This window comes from Gavialis gangeticus, unplaced genomic scaffold (assembly GCF_001723915.1).
Source record: "Gavialis gangeticus isolate Ggan-Ray unplaced genomic scaffold, GavGan_comp1, whole genome shotgun sequence".
Lineage (NCBI taxonomy): Eukaryota > Metazoa > Chordata > Crocodylia > Gavialidae > Gavialis > Gavialis gangeticus.
This window is the reverse complement of record NW_017729029.1, coordinates 51,772,545-51,791,715: the sequence shown is the minus strand read 5'-3', so window position 1 is coordinate 51,791,715 and position 19,171 is coordinate 51,772,545. Positions and strand designations below refer to the sequence as shown.

Genomic DNA, 19,171 nt, shown 5'->3' with positions numbered 1-19,171 from the left:
AAACACATCTGAGGAACATTAAAAGATGGTTAATTAAGGATCCGCCACAAAAGTCTATGCTGATCGCACTGTACCAAGCACATTTCATTTTGGTGTTCAGAAACTAAATGCACAACCAATAAGCCCATAAATACAAGTTTTGAATGAAAAAAAAAACCTACTGCTAAGTTAGCATGTACAGTACTGGAGTTCTTTTAATTGTTTACTTGGTCATGTATGAATAAATCAATCGTACACCCAAGATTAAAGTCCCTCCACAACAAACATAGAAGGAAACTTTGGGAGCGACTAAAAGGTTCAAACCTTTGCTGAAGAGTCCTTGAGTTCGCTGAGGTTGTCCTGTAGAAAATGAACGGAGATGACACGTAAGCTGGTATAGTTTTCAGAAACCAGAGGAACTCTGGGAAGCATGGCCGTACCCTCGAAACAAAAAACAGCTACTCCTTCTGGAATAAATCTGATGTTAATACTTTATACTGAACAAGGCTAAAAGCCAACAGCAAAATTCACATCTCATTTCTAGACTGGCCTATATCATTAAGACTGATCTATATCAATAATGAAAAGTACAAAATTAAATTTGCTTATATTCAATTCTTCATAAAATATCAGAAACCCACATTCCCCACAAAGATTTAAAAAAAATCTTTGAAACAATTAAAAATTAAATTCTCAACCTAATAGAATCATGGGTGAAACAAGTATTTCAAAATATTACATCTGTCTTCTCCACTTATGGTTAAATGTGGTAGAAGAGACCCTAGAATGATATTAAAATTGTAATCTGTAAAGTAACAGATCAAGTAAGAACTATTCAAAATTACATTTAAGTTTTTAGCACTATCACTTAATTTCTCAAAACTGATTTTATGCACTTTTTTACTTTTGGTTTTCCAAAATTAATCTAAGTCTTAAAGCAACTCTTCTACAGAAAATTATTTTTTTTCCAAGGAAACAAAACAAAGCAAAAAAAAAAAAATTGTGTTTTTAAGCTGGTAAGATGGTGAAGTTTAAACATCCCACATAATCCATCACAGTGCTCTTGATGAAGTATTAGTAACTTACAGTTTTAAAGGTTCAACGTACTGCAAATTCAAAGATTCCATGTACATAGATGGTTTAGAAATAAAATTAAATATGGAGCAAGGAATGGCTACCCTGAGTCTTCAAGTAGGCTACACCCACGGTTTTGTGCTGCGCTTGAATGCCTGGGGTTTCTCTTTGCTGGGTGGTAGGCTTGGTTGCCACATCTGGTTTTATCGTAACGCAGGGCTCAACATGGTGGGAACCCATTGGAATATAAACAAACCTCGAAGGGAAGGTACAACAGAAGCTGCATGCTCACTGAATATACACAACTACAGGAGAACTGATCACCAAGGAGACTTTAAAATGGAACTCCTTTTCAAGACTCCTCCTTTAGAAGGCACACATCGGTATGATGCTCATCAAGAAGCCTGATGAATTCAGAGGTACTGTATATCCCGTATCATCCAGGAAATCTTCAGTGCTATAGATTCTTCAATTAGTGCAGAAAAATATGCTCCACTCTGCTGCAAAGACTCATTTGCTTGTAGCTACCATTGCACTCCAAAAAAACTGACTGCTTAAAACAATGAGGCACTTCTGTGTAAAAATTCTCTTGCCATTTTCAAACACTATTTACAAAATTTGTGCTAGGTCCTTGAAGCTTTACTTTTTCTAATTAAAAATATTTAATAGAAAAAATAGTCCACCAATAAAGAAAAGGAATGCATTTTCTAATGCAATATTAAACCTCCAGTGGTTCCAGGGTAAACTTGGCACAAAACTTGAAGGAAGTCGGACACTGGCATTCCAAACTCGTGAGCCTAACATAGGCGCTGCCTTCCTCAGGCTATACTAACCTTTACTGTTGAGGAATGTGATGGAGAAGAATGGGTATCAACTTTGCGGCGTTTTTGTTCTAGAGGAGTAAAAGAAAACAGAAAAAACAGTGAGCAACAACAGCTTAACCAAAGCAGGGAATTTCAAAACTCAAAAGGAATTTAAATTTTGAACTAAAGATTTGCTACAGAAGATGATTTAGTTCCTTTGATCATCTAGAGAAATCAGCAAGTCTGGGTTCCTCTTATTCCACAATTTCCCTAACTTTGCTGTAGAACCTGTTCTGGAGTTTAAATGTTCATTTAAAATAATGTGTTAATAACCTGCAAGGTTGTGAGGTGGGGGAAAGGGTATGGTGGAAACAGATGCAACCCCATTTTTCTGAGCTTGCTAAAAGCCAACAACAAGAAGATGAATTATTTCAGTCACTTCAGCAGTTTTTCATGCCAAACCTCAAAAGTGACTTAAATGACAAAGTTGTTAACCATCTTCCTGTTTACTAGAATGACTCTGTGCCCTGCAAAGGCCCCAAAGCCCCACCTTTTAAGCTACTAGGTATCAGACTCTTCCCTTCTTCCCCACCCAAAGCCCCTTTAGTGCTAAGGACAGAAATTACACATAAACCAGTAGGTGTGATTGGAAACTGTAACTTTAAACCTGTAACAGAACAGAAGTTCAATGCACATAAACCAGTTTCAAAACAGCTGAAATCAGTTTAAGAAAAAGCTGGGTTAACGTAGTATCAGACTTAACTGATTTAAGATAAACTGGTCTATCGCACTTCTGTTCTAGATCCCCTCCTGACTCAAGTTAACTCGCAGTCCCCAGCACCCCAGGATGCTTTCTTTCCATCTCCCCCAGTGTGGGCAGGCTAGCCTTGGCCCAAGCTGTATGCCCCAGTGGAGCAGGGCTGGTTCCACCCCCAGGCTGTCACAGAGCTAAGGCAGCAAAGCCTCTGGTCCCTAGCCTGTGTCCTGTCACTCCTGTCAGCCTGGTGGAGGGCAGGGGGAGTCCCCCCCCCACCAACCCTGGCCCCCCAATCATATGCAAGGGTTGCCCCCTCCTGCAGCTGGGCCACTGCAAGTCACTGAAGTGCAGGGGGAAGGGGGAGAAGCACTTCCCGATCCTTGGGCCAACACCCTGGGCCAGGGTCTGTCCGTGTCGGGGGGAGGCCCATGCCTGTTCCCCCTGCCCCCAGCATAGGTCTGGCCAGCTGTGAGAGCATCAGACTGGCTGCTGAGCACCGTCCCTTGCCAGTCTCTGACCTGCAGGAGAGGTGGAAGGCGCCCCTATCCTAGTGCAGAGCTGGGGTCTGCCCCCCTCTCCTGCTGGCCCAGATCACTGTCCCTCCCCCAAGCTTCCCAGGTAAAATGAGCTGTAGCTCAAGCACAATTTTTCAGTCTTCCTTGACCTTGGCTGTTGAGGCTGCTGCAGCATAGAACTCCCAACACCCAGGCTGCTGCTGCCGCAGTGCAGGCTCTCGAGGGGATGCCAGTCTGGTGCCTACTCTAAATCAGTGCCCAGGGCTAATGCCCCACTTGCCTACCCCTAATTACATTACTGGGTCCTGTAATATTCAGTGCCCATTGAAATTGGTGGGAGTTTGGAATACATCACAGCAAGGGAAAGACTATCTTCACAGTTTGCACAATAACGGAAGTCAAGATCCGTCACAAACCCTGCCCCACAAAATTAGAAGGTTTTAAATGATTACATGCCAACTAACTTTTAGGTATTGTCCTAAGCCCACATCCTAAGTATTTTTAACTAGTCAGCAAGCTTCCAACGGTCTGTATATTTTCCAAGAGGCAGCTTAAGAAAGAATACAAAAAAACAAAACAAGATTTTACCCCTTTCAGATTCTGATGTTTCTGATCGGGGAACAGGTGACTTCAAGGACCCAACTACTGGCATCTTTTCTCCTCCTTTAATATTTTCCTTGGATTTCATATCCTTCGCTACATCTCTTTCTCTGGATGGCTCCTTTTCTCTCTCCTTTTCAGCAGCTGACTTTGACTCAATGTTGATAACAACTGTCTTGGATTTTTCATCTTTTGGGGTTTTCTCTTCTTTCTTGATTTTTTCTTTCTCTTTGTCAGACTTTGGTGTTTTTTCCTTGGTCTCTCTTGCTTTATCATCTTTGATTGCCCGTTCTTCCTTTGGTTTATCTTTCCCATCCTTTCCAAGTGCCTTGGCCTCTGGAGTGGCAGCTGGAGTCTTTTCTTTTTTTTCTTTATCTTTTTCCTTCCCACCTTTTTCTTTGTCTTCTTTTTCTTTAATAACTTTGCTGTGTAAAAAAGAAACCCAAAACACAGTAAATACTCATATCAGGTTTCGTCACAAATTTCAAATCAGTTTTCCTTTCAAGTACAAGATGGAAAATTCTTCAAAATGACAAAATGAACAACAAATTTCTCAGTCCCTCAGTGTCCTTTTTCTCTTCTTCACAGCAACAAAGGGGATGCAAGGAATAAAATACTTGTAAGAGACTGGCAGGGTTCTAGAGCACTACAAATACAGTATGCATTACAAAACCCTCATTTTGGACCTGAGGTTATTTCACCCTAGTAGGCACGCAAAGAGCAATACCAATTTCATGTGCCCAACCTGACCAGGAACTAGGTACATATATAGAGAGGTCTAGAGCCCTCTGCTCTTCATGGACAGAGCTCCTGGTGCTTAAATTAATCTTTAAATTTAATCCATTTAACATGGGTATTTCTTTAGTTCAATATCATTAAATAATCGGGAAGTAAAATGAATTTCATTGCACATTTTGGAAGAAAATAATCTAAGTTATTCAAATCCATTTCAACTTCTCTGTCTTACGGATCAAGAGAATATAACTTGTACTTTTACACCAAGCAAAATGGACAACATTATTTTCACTTCTTGCTAAATACTCTTTTCAAGGATAAGTCGCAATCAAATATAATTGTAAAATACTGAACTAAGACACTGGGGAAACTGAAGAGTAGATTTCTCACCTATTAGAAGCACTGTTTCCATTGCTTGTTGTCACCTTAGGTGTTGTATTGACTGCTTTACTAATAATTTTCATAGCACCCTGAGATTTCTCCTTTAATTTATCTGTTTAAAAAAACAACACTAAAACTTAATCCACTAAACTTGTACATTGGCTCAATGCTATTAGCCCCCTTCCCCTCCCGCCCCCAAATATATTTTGTATTTCAAAATACACATAAAACTGGGTTTAACTGATTGACAGCTATGTTGATCACGGTACATTTTCTAGTAATGAAGGATTAATGCTACAAGCAACAAACCATGAGTATCTTTTAAAGCATGGATTGCTCCGATTTAACATTCTCAAAGTGATGCTAAACTAGGCAATCCCTACAGTCACTTTTTCAAAAGGTTAGATTTATAGCATTAAAAGAATTCACAGGTGCATCCAGCCTGCAGAGCCATTTCATCTGGCCCATGGGGATCCCCACAGATCCAAAAATTTGGTGGCAGGGGAGCAGTGGCCATAAATATAGTCACTCTCCCCCCCTGTCTAATTCCCATGCCTCATGTACATCCCTTTCCTCTGCTGGACTGGTCAATGCCTTCTACCCCCACTTTTGGATCAGGGCCAGGCCATGCCCCCTTCTCCTGCTGTGGGCCCAGATTGGGGCCTGGCCATGTCCCCTCCCTGCCCTCCCACAGTGGGGCCCGATTGTGGCCTGGGCAAGCTCTCTTTCCCCCATCACAAAGCCAGGTTGAGGCCTGGTCATGCCCCCTTCCCTGCCATTGGTCCATGTCAAGTTCTTTTGTCTCATGGGGCTGCACTGAAACTGGCCTGCCTCCAATCCCCAGCCCACCTGCACCTGTCCCAGGGACTGGATAGGGACCACCAGACAGATCTAGCTCGCAGACAGACCAGGCACTGCCCATCCAGCCCACCAGGCAAAAACATTAGGCACTACTGGCTTATAGCAAATAAATATCTTACCAGTCTCCTCAGCAGTGCTTTCTTCCAGTTTAGCTGCATTAACCGCGAGTGATGCAGGCAGCCCAGCACCACCTGGCCCATTTTGCACTGTTGCAGCTACAGCATTCCTGGCAGGAGGGTCTTTGTGATGGAATTCATTTTCAGGTACCATATAAGGCTTTCTACTTTTCAACTGCCCCGAATAGCTGAAATTCGCACAGAGTGTTAAATATGCACAGACATAAAGCGATATATAAACATTGGTTGGGGTTTAAAAAGGTCAATTAAAACCTAAGTGTTTAGCACTTTTTCCAAAATAGTCTGTAATATTCCTTCCTTCTATTACTTCAATCAGGCTTCTAAAAGAACCTGATCCTCCAGATCCTGCCTTCAAAAACCCTCTGAAAAATCACGGGTATTTATTTTTTTTTTTTAATTCTAATTCTATACCTACTATGATGAAAAAAATATCTTTCAAGCACTTAAGATGTACATGGAAGAAGGTGTGCTCATCAAGTGAAAAACAAAATTAAAGGTGTATTTTACTGCTCTAGAACAGCATGTGCCTAGGTGGAGTACCTCTGTCATCTTATAACCATACATTCCTGCCAGCTAAGTACTACTCTACCAGTTCTGTTTACAGTTAAGTGCTTCATGATGGGGATCTTGACTTTCTTTGTGCCCTGTGAAGTTCTTGGCACACTTAACCATCACGTGCTACAAAGTGAAAGCTTCAGTTCACATCAGCCCCAAGGTACAGGCCTGTAAGATCTTCCAAGATAAGGCAGAACTCAAATATGCCAAGATAGAGTTCCAAGTCTTTCCTTTCATGATGTATATTAATCACTGTTTAAAGTAAGATGTTGTTACCCCATAGCCAATGCATATAGATCAGGTCTCTTCTCTTTCTCTTCCTGACATATCTTATGTACTCTTCTTTCCAAGGCTTGGCCCAGATTCAGCACTTTTGGATACCACGGAAGGATTTTGGTCAACACAATCAGGATATTTCTGATGTGTGTATATTCTCCTGTTTCAAGGCAGTGTACAGAAGCCTGGAATACAATTTATTGAAGACTATCAAGACAGTTTTCATCAATATTTAAGTGTGTCATATCATTTCAACTTCCTTATTTACCTTTGTTAGTTTATAGTGCCACTTGTGGACGACATGTCGAAAATTCTCATAATCTAACTGGTCAGCTTTGTTTCCACCATCAAACCCAGTTGCCCGTAAGATGGTAAGAAAACCTGGGTAGTTGCCACATTCCTGCACATTTAAAAGGGAGAAAAAAAGGTTGATTTTGAACAAAATAAAACTTGTTCAGGGAGCATTTTAAAAATAATACTTCAAGAGTTAAAATGCAACTGAAGCACACTGCTTTCAAAAACTGACTACACGAACTTTAACCTTGTTCATACATTGCAACATTTATATGACTTTTCTAAAATAATTCATTCCAAATTAATACCTGGCTACTGAGAACAAATTATTTTAACTGGTTCTAGAAAGAAGGTTTCTTCATTCTCACGTTACCTGTATGACTGCCTATGGTCAATCTGAGATTTTACTTTACCCTCTAATCTATATGAATTTTATCAATGGCATAAGACTTCAGTAAATTAGGCCTTGCCCGATTCATCTTAGAAATAAATGGAAAAAAGGGTAGGAGCCAGTAAAAAAAAATCCTTCACCATTACAGAAATGTCACATCTAAGCATTATTAATAATGCATGCAGTTTAAAATCAGAACACGAGATTACACACTCAATCATACTTAATGTCTTACAGCATTAAAGCTCAACTAACACCCACTTATTTGGCTCGGCTTAATCTGTAGGGACCATCCAGTTACTCATCAAGCAGATTATTTGACAACTTTACATACCTTTTCATATATGACTCTATCACTGTGCCATCTAGTCACAGTCTCTAGCATGCAGCATAGAAACCTGCCATATCTACTAGCTTCATTTTCAGTGCAACTTGCTACTGTATAGATTATATCAGAGAAAACCTGGGAAAAACAGAAAAATGAGGATGACTTAAAATCAAATGCAACTCCTTCAGTCTTCTCACTTCATGGCCATAAGAATAGCTGGTTTACCAAAATATAAAGGAACAATTGATTTTGAACTATAAATTCCTCTACATTGTTTTTATCAGCATCTTTGTTAATTCCTAAATAATCACAGAGCTAGAGAAGGTATTATACACACACATCACTGTTATCACTATCAAAGGATACTGATAAAAGCTCTTATGATACAGCTGTTACATGTGTATTATTCTATAGCTAGAAAAGGGTAGCAAAACTACTCCAAATATTAACCATGCTTTATTCAGTGTTAAGCAGTAATTAGCTAACTTTTATCCCAAAAGTTTCACGCACATGTAACGGATTTAACAACTACTGCATGCTTCAAAACAGAAGCTTCCCCTCATCTTTTGTTCACTTGTCCATACCCAGAGACATCTATAAACTGTAGCTGAAATGTAGTTCTACTCAGAACACTCGTTATAAGAGGTAGTTTGAAGGATCACATCTAAACCAAGTATTTTCAACTTTAAAAAGTGAGATTTTTTTCCCCAAATGGCCCAGCTTTCAAACTTGACCCAGGTCTGAAAGTGAAATAGGAGATTTGTCTATTTTCAGAGGGTAAATTATGCCCTCAGTGATGCTGTGTGACCCCACTGTCTTCAACAGGTAGAATGCATCAGAAACAATAAGTTAGTAAAAAATCCTGGTGATGTGCAAGAAAAACTAGAATCTTGCGAAGGCTCTCCAGGTCTGTTGGGGGATGATAAGCAGTAAAAATATACTGCTGTCAGAAACAGGACTGCGAAGACCAGCCAATTCAAATGGGCACCCAGAAGACCAAACAGTCTTTCAAGAAGAAACCAAACAAAATCAGTGATACTAGTTTTTAAACTAGGTTCTAAAAGTGCAAGTGTAACTTTGCAATAGGATCTGAACTGTCCTGTTCTTGCTTTCTATAACTATCATCCATCTTTTGCAATGCAATGAGGGGCAGACAAACTGGAGGAGGATATCATGGCTCAGAACTAAGGGAATACCTGGCTCAGACCTGGCAGCCAGAAAGAAAGAGGAGAGGGAAGGGTCTTTAGGAAAGCCTTTTAAAAAAAATAGTTAACATGATGTTCCTTTGATTTTTAACTTACGTTGCCTACCTGGTCTCTCTCAACATCAAGATCTAGGAAAGGACAGCATTTTCATATGCTCACTGCCTAGCACCCCAGTCCTGATGAGGACCTTCAAAATGCTATGGCAATAATGATAAATACAGATTCTGGAACATGGACACACCTAGTTGTTTTGTTGAAGCATACAGGTTTTTTGTTTTAGTGGGAAGAATATGCAAAAGTTTCTGCAAGAAAAAACTACTTATTAAATAAAACTTGTAAATACCATCTAAGAACTCCAGCTACTTACTCTATCGTAACAGAGAAGTGTGGAAAAATTGGGAGTTTTCTGTTGATGTACTAGTTCTACAAAGTGAGCACAGTAAACTGCATCAATTGCAGAAAAAATGCACCGAGGAAATATACACAGCTGTAGAAATTTTGTGATAGTTTCGTTTTTGGTAGACTCTGTAAAACAAAGGAAAAGAAAAGATTAAAAAGCGTTATGACAATATCAAGTTTTACGTAAGGCAGCTAGCCCTCAAAATCCTTCCACAAAAAGATTCCACATCACTCATCTATGTGCTTCAGAAATACATTGTGATTAGAACATTTAACAGCTCAGACATCTACTCATTCTAACTCAGGAAAACTCAAATCCAACAGTTTTTTTAGTAGCTCAGTGAGGTTTATCTAACAGATGTAATCTATTCATTAACTGTGCACATTTTTCTCAGTCATACACAACGGATGATATAAGGCTCAGAACTACCCCACTGATTTATTCTACTGACTGAAAGACCTGTACAGAATATCAAATGTTGTAAGTTAGCAAAGCAAATGAAGGTAAGGGATTAAAACAGCATGACATTTTGTTGCAAATGGCCACTGACAATTTGTTGCTAGTGTCCCTCCTTTGGGGAGGAGGGGGCAAGGATGAAGAAGCCTAACAGCATACAGAGTTGCATTAATAGGAGTGCTGCCAGCAGATCAAGAGAAGTGGTTATTTCCCTCTATTCAGCACTGGTGAGGCCACATTTGCAGTAGTGTGTGCAGTTTTGCGTTCCCCACTACAGAAAGGATGTGGACAAGTTGGCGAGAGTCCAGTGGAAGACAACAAAAATGGTGAGGGGGCTAGGAGACATGACTTCTGAGGAGAGGCAGGGGGTGGACCAGATCACCACCTAACATCCTTTCCAACCCTAATTTTCTATGATTCTATACCCTGGAAGTTCACAAGTTCTACTGATTTTTAAGTTCAACCTAAAAATGACTTCATCTTGCTTCGTAAGAACTATCTGAACATCAGATCAAAGGAGGTAAATATCGGCCTTATTGCAGGGAAGTAATGATCATCTGCAAAACTCCAATCCACACAAGAGGTTAGAACCAAGACTTGGCCACTCTGCAAATTATGCCCATGTGGATCCACATGGAACAGTCTTTTCATGGCAGCCGTAAAATCCTAGGCTGGAGCAGAGGAATCAGATTTATTATACTGATGTAACCAAGAACAACTTACTACCGTAATAAGTCTATAATGTTGCAAGGAGAAAGTTTAACCATGGATTCCACGGCTCAGTGAGAAAAACATGTATATGAACATATAGCTTCCTCAACTGCCTAAGACTCAATAAAAGCAGAAATGCTCATTATGATCCAGTTCTTGGGACAAAACTGAATGATACCCTAACAAAGAATTTAACTGGAAAAATCTGATTATAATAATTTTTGGGTAACTACATTGTTCTGCACCAGTTTAGGACATGTGCAGTATGGTCAAATCACTTCAAAAAAGAACACCCACAGAAATCTTGTAAATAAAGGTACTTCCTAAACCACAATAAATTTCAACTTCGTGCAAATGGATTCTATCCTAAATACTCCAGTTCAGGATAGTTAGGTATTCAGGCATTTTGTACTGGCAAGAATTTTGTTTTTGATATGCCTTTTTGTCCAGCAAATTAACCACCTATGAAGTGACCACTATCAAAACTAAATAATCACCTAGTATTTGAAATAAAGCCTGATCCCTTGAAATTAAAATCCATGTATCTTATATAACATAGTTTATTTTTAAAATCTGGTCTTTTGTTATTATACTATTACAGTGTTAATGTGGCCAGAACTTTAATTCAGAAAAAGCAGGGCCTACGGAAACCAGACAAAGTTTCACACACTTACTTGCCAAAAGCCAACTATCCTTTTCCAGTTTCAGCCTCTGTAGTACCCTCTGCACATGCTCCAACTGTTTCTTTTCCTCTTCCAGAAGCTTGTCCTGAAGAGCTGTACAACGTTCTTTCTCTTTCTTCTTTTTATTTGGAGGCTGCAAGTGTTAATGCATTTCATTTAATATTTGTTACCCCTTACTACATTTAAAAAAAATGGTAGTTAGCACAATAAAAATCATGTATTCCTCTAGCAGCCTCTTTACTCGGGTGCATACCCCACTCTAATTACCAGATCATTGTCTAATTTTAATCATTAAATATTCAGGGCTGAAGATTTTAAGTAAGCCTCTATATTCCACTGAGAACACAAATGACAGGCTTATTTTCTAATCACAGACCTGCCTTATAGCCCTTATTCAGTAATGTCCATGGGCTTGTATACGTGAGGATGCTCAGTACAGTTAATCTAAATTAACTTAAAAATTATAATTAGAAGTGAATTAATCATTCAGAATTACAGTGGACTTAATTCAGTTCCACTCAGTTCATGAAAGCTATTAACTGGATGAGCAAGCGGGTGAGTTCATTTATCTTGGTAATATGAGGTATTTAAGTGTAAGTGGTTTCTGCCATTCTTTTCAGACAACACTACAAATCCATCTAAACCATGAGGAAAAGACTGTCCTGCCTGGAACAGTATGCGTAGTCAGCTTATTTATACCACTCTCAGAGACAGAACTAAAAAGAATTTGAAAAATGTTATGTAACTGGCTGTCAGTGATGTTAGTACCACAAGCAGAGACCAAAATTTGTTCCACTCCCATGCTGAAGTACATTTAAGCAAAGTGAACAGCCTTTTATGTGCTTCGTATTTCCTGTAATGCATTAAACCAGTTACCAGATGCACTATCAAAAAGAGCACCTGTAGTAAACCAAATCCTATATGCTTATGTTTTGAAAATCCTAACAACAAATGGTACCAATACAAATAAACTAAATATTATGCTGCTTCGAACTGAGATTACAACCATCCATTACAAGGTTTCCTGAAAACCCATTTTTATGCTTAGAAATGTTTATAGGTTTGAACTGAAATGTTAGAGCAAATTTAAAATATTAAACTATTTTTTAGAGTTTGTAAGAAAAAAACATACCATTTCCTGATTGTCATCTATAGCTTTCATCTGTACTTTAAGTTTATTGACTTCTCTCTCGTAGCTGTTATGTGGAACAGCAAGGTCATACATTGTCAGTGACCAGAATGTAGCATAGAACTGTGGACTGATGTCATCCCAAACCTTGGGAAGGTGCAAGGAGATCACAGCGTCATGAACAGGAGCCATGACTATTTCACACGACGTGATGTATTTGTGAACTTTGTGCTGCTGTTTGTTCCCCTTTTCAGCTTTTTTAAGTTCATCATATTTTGACTGAGGATTAAAAAGAAAAGTTATTAGTAACTTGTGGCATTTGCCTATATCTAAATAATTGATATATCTAAACAATTAAATTTCTTACATGAAGGCATTTAACACTCAAAGGAAAAAAAACTTTTCTACATGGTAGAGTTCAATACAGATGCATACAATTTTATTTATACACATAAAATAGAAAAGAAATGTCTGTGGATCTCTGAACAAGTCTCTGGAGAACAAAATGATCCCGCTGCAACAATTCAAGTCCCTGTTATAAACTAAAGGCACTAGAGCTTCTTAATGAAACAGATAAAAGGACTTGAGTTTCTGAAAGCACACACAGAAAGTTTTACTCTGAAAGCTGAAACTGTTGCACCATTTTAGCTAAAGGCAAGCAGCTTCCACCACCAGTGGCGACATGCAGTTAAAGCTGGGGGGCAGAGCAACCCCGGGAGGGAAGCAGCTGGCTCTACCACTCCCGTGCCGGTCCATGGCACAGAAATTGGAAACCACTGTCCTAAAAGACACAGCAAACTTCCACTGTGAGAAGCTAAAAAAAGGCATCCAGCTGTATCCAGCAGTTAGGTTATAACTTAACACTGCAGCTGTAGAAAGCAGAAAATAGACCCCCCCCCCCAATCCTTTTACTTACCGAAATATGATGTGCATACATAGGCCTTGAGAGGAAAAATGCAGCATCGTGGGGTGTGTGAAATTCATTACAGAGAACGTCAATAGAAGGCACTCGCTTAATATAATCTTCTGTGCTTAGATTGGATGCTAAAAACCCACCAAACTGTACCAGAGTATCATGGCACTGAATTGAAAAATACAGAAAGAATTACAGACTAGTCAGTGTTTGACAACAACTTTTTAAAAGATAAATCACATGCGCTTGGGTAACAAACCACTGGTCACATAAGCTTCTTGCAAAAAAGAAATAGCAAGTACTCTACCCTACTAGAAGTATGTAAACTTTGGGCTTACTCGGTGGTTTTGTACCCCTTACCTAAAGATCCTTCAAGTTAGAATAATATATCAAAATAACCTGTCAACTGTTGCTACATTAAGTCTTTAACAAGTCTCTCCTTTTCGTCAGCAACCTGAACTAAAAAACTAGAAGGAAATAACTCCAAGAAAACAAATAAAAGCACAACAGTATCTATGTGATTTCCATTAAGAACCATCACAATCCATTCTAGACTCTGATATATATTTTAAATCCTACAGTGCTCCTTGGTGGAGAAGCATAATTGAATGGAGATGTCAATGGACTTTTTGTGCACAGTGTATTGTGACTGAGCCAATGGACTATAACAATGCTTATCAATGTATAAATTGTCCACTGAAGATATTTTGAAGGAGGTCATAAAAAAGACTAACCGTACACATCCGATAATTTCCAGTACAGATAATAAATTGTTATTTAATGCCTCTTAACACTGAGACCCAAAATGGGAGACATGGAATCTCAGATGAGTGTATGATGACCTAAGACCTTCCTGTTTCTGACTCCAAAAAGATAAAAACAAGAATTTTTTTAAAAAATTAAGTTTCCGAAGAATCAGATTCAGGTCAACGGAATGGCTGCAGAGAACAGCCTGAAACCTTTCAAAGTAAAATTGTTTGCCCGTGTTCAGATTTCCTCATAAGAAGGAAACAACTTGTTTTAATCTTTCACCTACGAGTCACTTTTCACCTAGATTGAATTGGAAGCAATTATAAAAGCTGCTGGCTTATAATCAATTTAGAAGGCATGAATTTAGAAGGTCTCTGTTTAGTTCCTAAAAGTACTAAGTAGGTGAGGCAACTTGTCCACTTCTCCTTTGAAATGCAGGTGAGACTAGGTGGTCTCACAAACCTTCACTGTCAAGTGTGCATTTCTTGGACTTCTGTACATCATTTGTTTGTTCATACACCCTGCTAGACTACATTACATTATTTCCTTTTGACACCAAAATAGTTATATACTGTATAAGTAAAACATTTGGAAAAAAATCAGAATTACGCTAGGTGCTTCAGCCTTTCAAACTCCGTACAAAGTACACTGAACAAATCTCAATCCACAAATTTACAAGGTCATTTTTCCAGTACACAACCTAAAAAAATTACATTTCTCCCTCACTAATTATAAAAAAAATAGCCATTTTTATTAGGGGTTTGCAAAGCAGGCAGTATTCAATTCAGATTCAGCCCGATTCAGGGGACACTGATTCAATTCGCTGATTCAGATTACTATCCCAATTCGATTCAGCCAAATCCAAATCTAAAAATTCGATTCTGATTCAGAGAATCAGCGATTTGGCCATAGACACTGCTTTATATGTTTTTTCTATGTACCTCAAGGTACCAGGCATGGCTTGTGAATGCTGAGATGGTGGGGCAGATGTAGCGTCCCACTGGAGCGCGGGGGGGTGCCCTGCGCACTTGGCAGTGCCCCCACCCCAGCACCCTTCCAGCTTGACGATTGGCCACGGGGGACCCCGGGTGCCCCCCAGACTCAGGAGGCACCAGTCGCCAAGCTGAGGGGCGGGCGGTTCCCCCACGCGCTCGGTGGCAGACCTGGACCGGAAGTATTTCTAGTCTACTTCTGGGTCCGTCGCCAAGTGCACAGGGAACACCCCCCCCGGCTCCTGTGGGAAATTCCATCTGCTATCTCAACATTCACGAGCCGTGCCTGGTACCTCGAGGTATGTAGAAAAAACATATAAAGCTGTGTCTATGGCTGAATTAGTGAATCTCTCTGAATCTATTCAGAGACTTCTGATTCGATTCAGAGAGATTAACGGATCTCCTGATTCAATTCGGATTCAGAGATTCAGCCGCCAAATCGGGCCAAATCTCCTCCTGATCGAATCAGCAACTAAAGCATTGTACAGCCCTAATTTTTATTATTATTTTTAAAGCAAACAGATTAATTTACCAATAAAAACCACTGTGCGATATGATTTTTATCAAATAAACAGGCCAGAATTAAAACCTTATTTTAAAAAAGCTAACCTGTAATGGTTTGTACTTACCTGATCGTACAGCTTTCCTACCAACTTCAGATGTTTCTCTCCTCCTTCCTGAAAGATCACACCATTTCGCTGTTGAGCCATCAGCAGACACAGTGGAAGGGCAAGATCATGGTCCAATAATGCATCTTTCAGTCTCTGAGATGATTTTTTTGTGTTTCTGATCTGACCAAAATATCCGCCCTGCAAAGAAGCCAAGAAAACAAGTTTTAGAAAATAACACACATAGGCTAAGATTATGAATTTTGGACCTTGTACGTAAGATTTGTGCAAATCACTTTTCATTCAATAGAATATTCCTGAAGATCTATCTCTGCCAAGTAGTGTTTTTTGGGGTCTGTTGGTTTTGCGTTTGTTTTTGTTTTTTTGCCTCCTCTCCATAATATAAGGCATGGTCCAGTTCTTGACATACTTTACCTAACAAAATTCTCTACCAATGCACTCACCCAAATATTGGTAGAACACCAGTTCTTCCTACTCTCTTCCTGTGGCATTGTAGGATTCTTATGTTGTTGTTTTTTAAATCAGGTGCTTTTTGGTCATGCCATACAAGACTGCCAGAACAGACAAATCTTCTAGACAAATCTTTATTACATTCTATCTATTCCATCTGCAGGGATCTGAGGCCCAGCAAGTCTCTTCTAGTTCAACATTTCTAAGCACATATATTAGCAAATGACTTTTAATCTTTCTGCCTAAGTGCACTCCCAACTGTCCTTCATATGGCCTGAGGAGATAAATCAGTACATATACTTTACACAGGACTACAGCAAGTCAAGCAGCTTACTTATTTAGTAAGGCATTTTAGATCTGTATCAGCTACCTCCTAGGAGCATCTCTGTGTAACACAAAAATTTTAATTTTAAGTTCACATTCAGGTATCAGAGCTGCTTCCAAATGAGATTGTTAAAAGTGCCTTTAAATAGATGCATTACTGATGTTTAGGTGCTATTAGGATTTGCAATAAATTAACCTTCATTCTCACCTCAGCTTTTAGCTGTTCACCACCAGTCATGGCCTCTAGCTGCTCCATTGTCATCTCTTCTGTAATTTCTATTCCAGCCATTTTTTGTACCACCTCTTTTAAAATAAGCAAATCAAAGCTGCACAGAACAAAAATCAGAACTACATAAAAATGAGACCTACTATGAGGAACATAAATTATTATTTAAAATAATCAATACAAATTAAATGCAATTTGCATGTTAAAACTACTGTAATAAGTAGGCAATACCTAATTTATTTTCAAAAGGTAATTAAGATCCAGAAACACTGTTAAAAGCTGACAAACAGATTTGGTAATGTTAACATGTGCAATATAATTACATTTAAAAGAAAGTAACCTCCATGGGACAAAGAACAGGACCTCAAAGATCTCTGCAAAAAGTAACATATTGAGACCCAGTTCTGCAAATAGTAATGGGTACACTGCTCGTGATCTACAATGTCAAGAATAAAACATGAGTGTTTTCTGATGAAAATTGTTATTTAAATTCTGTGCAGACTCTAAGGCACTTGCTGTCAGCATTTTTGTACTTGCTCTGAATGTAGAGCTTGTTTTGATGTAGTAACCATGTTTAAATTAAGGTGCAAAAAATAAGAAATGCCAACACAGCCACCACCTTCAGATTAATTTTGATATGCTCAATTCCAAAGAAAGGAGAGCAAATTAAATGGCCAAATAAGGACAAACCACATCTTTCCCTACAAAAATCACAAGTTAATATGTTTATAAAAAACTCTTCTATTGCAATTTCACACACAAATTTCTGGCATTACAAAACATTTTATATCCAACGCGATACATCCAATACAGTATCATAAGGCACATTTCACATCACGAATTCTGTGATCAGCTGATCCAGTTTTCAAGAAAAACAGCTGGCAGACTGTAACTGGAGTGCCAGTACTAGTCTTTGGAAGAAGCATGCAATCTCATTTAACCATTTACATAAACAATTTACCCTAGTTACCAAAATTAGATTTTCCTCCGATTTGAATAACCAAGAAAATAGACTACCTGCTATGAGTTTATTGCTTTTTAAGAGAAATCAGAGTAGTAATATAATTGTCCCAAACAGACTTCTTAAAAGAGATCTTGCAAAAATCTAAGAAATATTGCTAAAAGCAAATGCTGACCTGAACTCCCCAAAACAAACCTTACAGAGTATTTAATGATGTTTTTTGTTTTCATTTTTCAATCATAATGTATATACCCAGATTTCAGCTTTGGGAATTAACTGCATCCTTACTCCACACACTCCAATTTACCCAGCCATAATGGAACAATTAAGTCCAACTGTCAGGCTAAAATCTATTTTAATTTTATTTTATATTGCATCCCAAGTTAAATTTTGAAATAAACTAATGATATTGATAAGTTATAATTTGTGCAATATTATGGAAGGACAGAAACTGTTACCTACCTTATTTCTGGTGGTCAATGTAACTGTGCCATCACCAGACTACATAAGGTGGTAACTGGTGAGCAGCGAAGGAAAAGTGTGTGATGGGAAGGGAAAAGACTGAAATTTTCAAAATCTCAAAACTCTAGAAAAGTGTGCTGAAATGCCTCTTCTTATCAGTGGTTCTTTTTAAGCAAAAGGGTAAGATATTAACTATATTAAAACATGAGTTGCTAATTAGGAATGTGAAAAGTTAAACAGTTAAAACCAGTATATTTATACTGGTAATGCATTACAGGTATCATTTAGCGTGGGATGCAACCTGGCAGGGAAGGGATGCGGTGTAGTGGCCCACCAAAGCAGCCAGGCAGGCATACCGCCTGCCTGCTGCAGCATATGGCTCTGCCTTCCTCTCCCTGCAGTGCACTGCTGACTTGGGAGGGAGGGAAAGAGGGAAAATCCCTTGCCAGTTGCTGCTGCCCACAGCTTCACATGGGCTATGTCGTCTGGCAGGGCTCACTGCCTCCCGCACACCAAATCGCTGCCGCAACCAGCCCTGGGCAGCCACGCTGCACCAGCCTAGGTGGCTGGCAGCAGACCAGTCACTCGCGAGTTTGCCAAGCAAAACCAGGTTGGAGCCAGCCCGCCTCCCTCCAACCCTCTGCAGTGCAGCTGGGAGCATCAGCACAGCACAGCTGGCAGCCAGGCTGGAGCAGCATGAGGCAGGCTCCCCCAAACCTGAGCAGAGAGCAGCGCAGAGAGAAGATGGTACTTGAAGCTCTCTACCTGTCTGACCAGTATAATAACTACAACTTTACTAATAAAAATGTGCCTATGTTTGAATTGGCAAAAGGCAGTTGCCAAATTAGTACATTTTAGAATACATCTTAACTATGTTAGACTTACCTTTTCCCAGCCTTTAATTGGTTTGCCACATACTGAAGAAGGCCAGCAAGTTCAATTGGATACTTTCGAAAAACTGCACCACAAAAACTAGCTAGACCTGAAGAAGATGGAGGACAAAATAAAAAAACCAAAAAGCCATGATTGAAAGCTGTATTAATCAACTTACTGTGAACTTTCTACTTACACTTTCATAAACAAGAAAAAAATACATTTCTCTTGCTTTTATTTGCCGTATTGCTTTCGCCTTTGAAAAATACATAGATAGTTCAAAATCACAGAAGTGATATATATTTTAAACACTAATTCATG

The 19,171-nt window shown here is 39.1% G+C and overlaps 1 protein-coding gene across 2 annotated transcripts in view; it reads right to left on the bottom strand.

The window, feature by feature from the left end:
- Nucleotides 1–19,171, bottom strand: part of THOC2 (THO complex 2) — an 83,477-nt gene that overhangs the window by 15,123 nt on the left and 49,183 nt on the right. For both annotated transcript variants that reach the window (XM_019521575.1, XM_019521576.1), the window contains exons 19-33: nucleotides 18,863–18,959; nucleotides 16,537–16,654; nucleotides 15,555–15,734; nucleotides 13,187–13,351; nucleotides 12,274–12,549; nucleotides 11,133–11,274; nucleotides 9,259–9,416; nucleotides 7,693–7,821; nucleotides 6,942–7,073; nucleotides 6,674–6,858; nucleotides 5,825–6,009; nucleotides 4,854–4,956; nucleotides 3,717–4,153; nucleotides 1,887–1,945; nucleotides 304–339 (exon numbers count right to left, since the gene is read on the bottom strand). In XM_019521575.1, the coding sequence (XP_019377120.1) occupies nucleotides 304–339; nucleotides 1,887–1,945; nucleotides 3,717–4,153; nucleotides 4,854–4,956; nucleotides 5,825–6,009; nucleotides 6,674–6,858; nucleotides 6,942–7,073; nucleotides 7,693–7,821; nucleotides 9,259–9,416; nucleotides 11,133–11,274; nucleotides 12,274–12,549; nucleotides 13,187–13,351; nucleotides 15,555–15,734; nucleotides 16,537–16,654; nucleotides 18,863–18,959 (2,402 nt within the window). The remainder of the gene's footprint in view (nucleotides 1–303; nucleotides 340–1,886; nucleotides 1,946–3,716; nucleotides 4,154–4,853; nucleotides 4,957–5,824; nucleotides 6,010–6,673; nucleotides 6,859–6,941; nucleotides 7,074–7,692; nucleotides 7,822–9,258; nucleotides 9,417–11,132; nucleotides 11,275–12,273; nucleotides 12,550–13,186; nucleotides 13,352–15,554; nucleotides 15,735–16,536; nucleotides 16,655–18,862; nucleotides 18,960–19,171) is intronic.